This window comes from Propithecus coquereli, unplaced genomic scaffold (genome assembly GCF_000956105.1).
Source record: "Propithecus coquereli isolate 6110/MARCELLA unplaced genomic scaffold, Pcoq_1.0 Scaffold139, whole genome shotgun sequence".
In the NCBI taxonomy this organism is placed as follows: Eukaryota; Metazoa; Chordata; class Mammalia; order Primates; family Indriidae; genus Propithecus; species Propithecus coquereli.
In genome coordinates, this window is record NW_012138191.1 from 4,430,711 (window position 1) to 4,436,846 (window position 6,136).

The window sequence follows — 6,136 nt, forward strand, 5'->3', positions numbered from 1 at the left end:
AACAGGATAATGTATGTAAACCCTTAGCACTGTGCCTGGCACATATTAAGCACTATATTGTAATCGTTAATAAACACACTGGTGATATCTCACTGGCTCAAGAATAAAAAGAGAAGGAACCTCAGTAGATAGGCCTTTGGTAGAGAAGCGGAGGGGAGAGGACAGTCTTCAAACAGCCAACAGATTTGAAACCCACTGGCCATAAAACCCTAGATCGCACAAGTTCTGCCTCTCTATTCTCATAAGTCATTCACAGGCCCTAAAAAACCCAACACTTTAGCCTCCGAAGTATACCTCCTAAACTGTCCTCACAGTGGAGATCTCTGAGCCTTGGAAAACATGGTCCCCATACAAACAGCAAAGAGCCTTGATCAAGAGACAGCCCCAGGTGAGAAGCGCGGCCTCCATCCACCTGAGGAGCCAGGTGAGCAAGGCCACTGATGGTCAATCTGGAATGAAACAGCAGCTAGGACTCTTCCAGAGAATGGGACCCACCCTCCATAGGGGATGTGGGAGGGAAAAGTCCAGGCCCAAGAGGAGGTGGGCCAGGCAAGGCCCTGAAATAAGAATCCCTCGTCACCACCTGGTCCAAACCCCAGCAACCCATGCAGGCTGTGCCACAAGGCCCTACCCAACAAGGGGAACTGAGTCAGGAAGTGGCAACTGTTAACTCTTTAAGAAGTGGAAGCTGGGCAGCTGTATGAAGGGTGATAAAAAGAAAAGGAAGATTGTTTTGGCCAAGACAAGGAAGACTGTGAGGCTCTGTGTGAGTATTAGTCTCTGTATTCAGGAGCTAACAGTTTGCTCCAGCTGCTCTTTGGAGCCCTGTGCTCCAGACAAGCACACGTGCGAGTCCACCCATAGCTTACCATCCTGCAATGTGTCCACAACAGTCGCCTGGACATCCTTCCCCTAGCCTTTCTTCTCGACCCAACCGCAGAAGAACAGGAGCCTGGGTCCAAGTGAAATCGTCCCCTCCCCACTCCACCCTTGTCTTGGCACATAATCGGTGCACAAAAAACGTGGGACCAGATGTAAGCTGCTTGAAAGATGAAAGGAAACAGTGCTTACGATATTACTAAAATAGGGAGGTGTCCCAGCAGTGATGTACCACATTTAGTAGAGTGATGAAAACCTCCTCCCTCAGAAATCCACCTAGGACTGGCTTCATAAGGAACAAGGCCGCTGCTGAACAGTTCTCCCCAGCAAGGCTGATTTTTGCCCTGAGCCATTCACATCCTCCCCCTACCCAAATCTGTCAACAGCAGGGTGGACCTGAGCCTGCCAGGACTTCGCTGACAGTGTGACGATCTCAACTCAACAGTCCATTTGAATCAGCCTCCCGCCAACTCAACAACTAGCTTAAACTCAAACCACAGGGTCCGTGTAGTCTCCCTTAAAGTATAGTTTTGGGATTTTCTTGCATAATATAGGTCAAGTTATAGGTTAAAAGCCCAGTGGGAAAAAATACATTCCATAAAAATGGTTTCAAAGTCCACCTGTATGCGTTAAAAGTTATATTTCGCCCCTATGAAAAAAGACTAGTTTCAATGGATGTGAGACTAGTTCTTATATGTTACAGAGTGTACAACACTAAGAGTAGATACATTTTAAATGTAGTTAATACTGTAGCTACTAAAATGCTCAGAATATGAAACAGACAAAAAATAATTAACATACAGACAATACATAAGCAGATGCGCATAGGGAAAAATACTGATAAACATACCTAAGGCCCAGACTGCCTTAGACGGTTTCACTTTCAGGAGTAAAACACAAATGTGCACTCTCTTGATGCTGAACGCAACTCAGGAGGCGGCATGCGAACACACACAGGTCAAGACTGGTGCCCTGTGAGCTGTCATGAGCACAACTCACGGGTCAGGACACCAGGTTCGCATTTCAAGAGTCAGCACTGGTTTCTGTGATCCCTTCCTCATCAACTCCTTACTTCACCAGTTATGAGCTAAGAGCAATTTAAGCTCCAACCTGGCTCAGGCCAGGCTGCCTGAGCTTGAGGGAAGGAAAGCTGCAACATCCCAGGCATGCTCAAACCACGTTCGCCAGGCAAGCAGGGCTAGTCCTGTGCACAGAGCGCATCCTGACGCCACCCCAGGGAAGCTCTGTCCCTATTCAGGTACTCATGACTCTCACCTGAGGCACCTCAGAAGGCTGTTGTGAGAATGCAGAGGACACAAACTGGAAAACAAAACAAAAATCTCTAAAACGAACAGCAAAATATTGGTGAATACATAAACAAGTGCAAAACACAAAACCACAAGTGGAAATGATAAACAGTAAATTCACACAAGGAGGAGCGCATGGTTTCAGTCACATTTTATTTCTGACCAAAAAAAAAAAATGGGTCTAAAGCCAGCAGTGCCATTCATTAAGATCTGCATGGGTGTCTGTTAAAACAGCCTTTTGAATCTTGTCTGTAAATAAATACTAGGAGAAAGAGAAACACTGCGCTCTACAGACACAAGGTGGTGTTGCTCTTCTGGCTACTTGACTGGGAAATTCCTCTTCCCCAGAAAGCACTTGGGGAAATCAGAAGAAAATAAGGGCCAAGCGAACCCTCTGGCCTTCCTGCCGGCAGCTCCAGTGAGCGTCCAGCTCCTGCTTCCCAAGACCCCTCAGTGACCACATCCACAAAGGACTGCGACCTTGCCTGCTACTGCCAGGCTCCTGATCCCTAAGGCAGCCCCACTGGAGACAGTCTCTGCTGCTGAGCCCCAGTGAGACTCGCTGTTCCCAGGGACCCCACATATACCCACAAAGGGACAGAAGAGACAAATAGGCACCTTCAGTATCCAGTTTGGTGATCCAGGTTCACTCTCCAATCTGAAAACTACGGTCCCATTACTGATCACCTTCACTGCTTCGGAATTGTTGCTGAGATACTGACTCACCTTGAGGACAAGCATTTAGAAAAGGCCTGAAAGCGCTTCCTTTTTGGGTGCCCAGGATGTGACTCAATACCCACAGGAGCCTCTGGCGATGTGAACTTGCTCAGCCAGAGCTGCGGAAGAGAGACACGGGAAGACAGCACGGACAATGAGTCCCCTGAGAGCCATGCATCCTGCCCGGGGGTCACACGCGTTTTGTTTTTAAGAAGGCCTTGGTCTTGAACAAGAAAAGCCATGAAGCTGAAATGAAGTGAAAGTTCAGAGGAAAGAAGCCACTTCCACCCTGCACGTATGTGGGAGGTCACACGGTGATCCGTGAACTGAAACATTTTGAGGGCTCTGTTCTCTGCCCCACGCCTCAGAGGCCTGGATTGACCATGAGCTTTGAGGGAGGCAGTAAGGCTAATTTACAAGCAGAAACAACACAAACCACCACTCGACCAACGTGCTGAAGCAAGTCCTTACACCCCCATTGGAAGTGAAAGCACCCATGGCACAGAATAACTGAACACATTCGGGCAGCAAACTCTCTCCCCCACGCCCCACTGCTTAGGACTCATCTGTCTTCCCCAAGTCAATCTCACCTTCATAATTAGGGAGGGAAAAAAATAAATCACAGTTTAGCAAATAACAACAACAAAAGGTACCCCAGTCAAAAGGTCACATTATATATATAAAAAGTGTGCATTTAATCTTCAAAATAGTCAAGCCTCTAATCAGGTTACGTTTTCCATAGTTTTAAGCAGGACTTTGTGGTTTCAGTGAAAAGTCATGGTGCAACTAAAATCACTGTAAGAAATGAGTGACTTTTAAAAACAAACAGATACATACACCCTTAAGAGGAAAATATACACGACACAGCAGCTACGTGGGTGTTTAGGCAAAGGGTGCGCGAATGAGAAGCCCTCCGCTCCCTGCCTGATGGGAAAGCCCCGGGAAGGATTCAGCAGCAGCAGGTCTACAGCACAAATGTGATGGCGTCGTCCCTGAAAAAGACACGGTTAGCCGGACTGCCCTACAGGAGACACTCGAGCCGAAAACATGTGGGAAAGGGCTCAGTTACAGTACATTCTACTGCATACACTTGAAATAGTACAGTGTGTTTTTTCTCCAGACTATTATAAATAATTTCTCGTGCTTTCTGAAAAAAATAAAAACTGAAACTTTCTTTCAGTCTGTGATGAAGTAAGGTAAAACCATACTACGAAGCAGAGCTTCTTTACATTTTGCAGGATTTCCATGGGGACGGAATGCTTCTCTCTTAATAAGCATCCATCCTTCCGTCCCACAGAAGGCAACCTCCCATGGTTCCGAGCAGAGATTGCTAGAAAAGACCAGGTGAAAGCTCTCCAGTACAGCAAAGACATCCAAGCCACGCCCCCCGACACAGGTAAGGAAGCCCCCTGAACTGGTCAGACACAGATGCCTGTCTTTGTCTGAGCCCAGAAACAGTTCCACTGATGGGGGCTTGAACCACCAAGCAGACACACTCTGAGCTGGGCAACATTGTCTTCTGGATTGTTAAATACTTGTGTTTGTTTAAAAAACTCAAACGGTTTTTACCCCCATGACTTCTTTCCAACTCAAAGCTATAGCTTACTCACAACCCAAATCATAAACATAGACTGTATATACAGATTTTTTGAATCCACAAATAAAAAATACCCTACCAAAAAAAAAAAAAAAAAAAGACAGTGAGTTGAAGCCTTGTCATTGTCTGAGTCACACCAGCAGGGCTTGCCTTGGAGACCTGCCCCTCGCTCAGTCCTGCTCCTGCTCTCCCAGCCCTGGGTGGCCCCTACGCGTCCTCAGTGGCAGCTGTCAGCATCCCCTTGTCAATCAGGTGAGACCGGAGCGTGTTGAAGATGTGGAGCTGTTGATCTGGCCTCAAGGTCAGGAACTGCTGAATCAGTTTGCTTGGATTAGGGCCCCTGGAACGGAACGTGAAGAAACAGCACTGAGCTGGGGCCTGGAAGCTTCTAAGGCCTGATTTTCCAAGTGGCTGCTCTGATCTCTGGAGTTTCTACTAATGGAGGGCAGGAGGAGGTTTCCGAAAATCCATAAGCAGTAAAAAATGAAAACTACATTCACATTTGGGATGCTTTTCACTGGAACTTTGATGTAGCTAAAATTCTAGAATTGCATCATGCTTAAAAATCCACCAACATGGAAAAGCGTATACCTGATAAAACTGGCGATGTACACATTGACGAAGGTGGCCATCAGATACTGGCAGTCAAAGCGATCCATGATGCCTCCGTGGCCAGGAATGGTATTGGCAAAGTCCTGTTAGAGGCAGGGGAGAGACAGGTGAGCCTGGGCTCAGCCAATGACCAAATCCAGCCTAAAGGTCCCAACCCCAATGTCCAGCAACTGTCCTGAGCAGCGGAGGGCAACAAAAAGTGAAAAATATTAAATCTAGAGCGGAGGCTATCTTAGGACATAATTTTATTAAATTGAAGAAAGATGTATTAACAAACTGAAAATCAACTATTGTGTTTTTTTGGAAACAAACGTACTTTTATTTAACCCACCTAACTTTAGCATATGGGTCAAGAAGAGCACACATTAGTCACCAGGGTGTACAGCCTGGTATTCTGAAGAGGGTGGTGGCTGATGGGGTAGGGCAGGGGGAGACAGGCAGGGCTGGGCGAGGAGGGAGCAAGATGAGAGGACAGAGAGGAGGGCTTTCCTACTTTGATTTTAAAGGCTCGTTTGAATCCACTTGCGAAGAACCCTCCAAAGGGGCCGATGAGCGAGGCGAAGGTGGAGAGGGCGACACTGTGAATCTGGAAGGGGTACATCCGGACCGTTTTCTGAGGAGAACAAGCAAAGTAAAAGTCAATGTGCACACGAGCCCAGTGCTGCAATCTGAGTTGTCCCCACCAAGACTCACACTGAAATCAGACCCCCAGTGTGGCGGTGCCTGGGGGTGGGGCATGGTGGGGGTCGGGGTTATGAGGGCAAATCCCTCAGGAATGGTTGATGCCTTTCTAGAGGTAATGAGTTCTCTCGGGAACGTTCCCACGAGAGTGGGTTGTTACAAAGCGAGGCTGCCCCTTGGGTTTTGCCTCTCTGCACTGCCTGCTTCCCCTGTGACCTTCTCCACTATGCTACGGCCACGTACAAAAAGCTCTCACCAGAAGCCAGCACCACCCTTCTCATACTTCCCAGTCTGCAGAACGGTGAGCTAAATAACCCTCTTTGCTTTATGATTACCCAGCCTC

The 6,136-nt window shown here is 47.6% G+C and overlaps 1 protein-coding gene across 1 annotated transcript in view; it reads right to left on the reverse strand.

Annotated features, from left to right (window-relative positions):
• Nucleotides 1-3,569: 3,569 nt before the first annotated feature.
• Nucleotides 3,570-6,136, reverse strand: part of CDS2 (CDP-diacylglycerol synthase (phosphatidate cytidylyltransferase) 2) — a 56,840-nt gene continuing 54,273 nt past the window's right edge. Inside the window, exons 11-13 of the mRNA XM_012639271.1 lie at nucleotides 5,606-5,725; nucleotides 5,092-5,195; nucleotides 3,570-4,840 (exon numbers count right to left, since the gene is read on the reverse strand). Coding sequence (XP_012494725.1) covers nucleotides 4,708-4,840; nucleotides 5,092-5,195; nucleotides 5,606-5,725 — 357 coding nt within the window. The 3' untranslated portion in view covers nucleotides 3,570-4,707. The remainder of the gene's footprint in view (nucleotides 4,841-5,091; nucleotides 5,196-5,605; nucleotides 5,726-6,136) is intronic.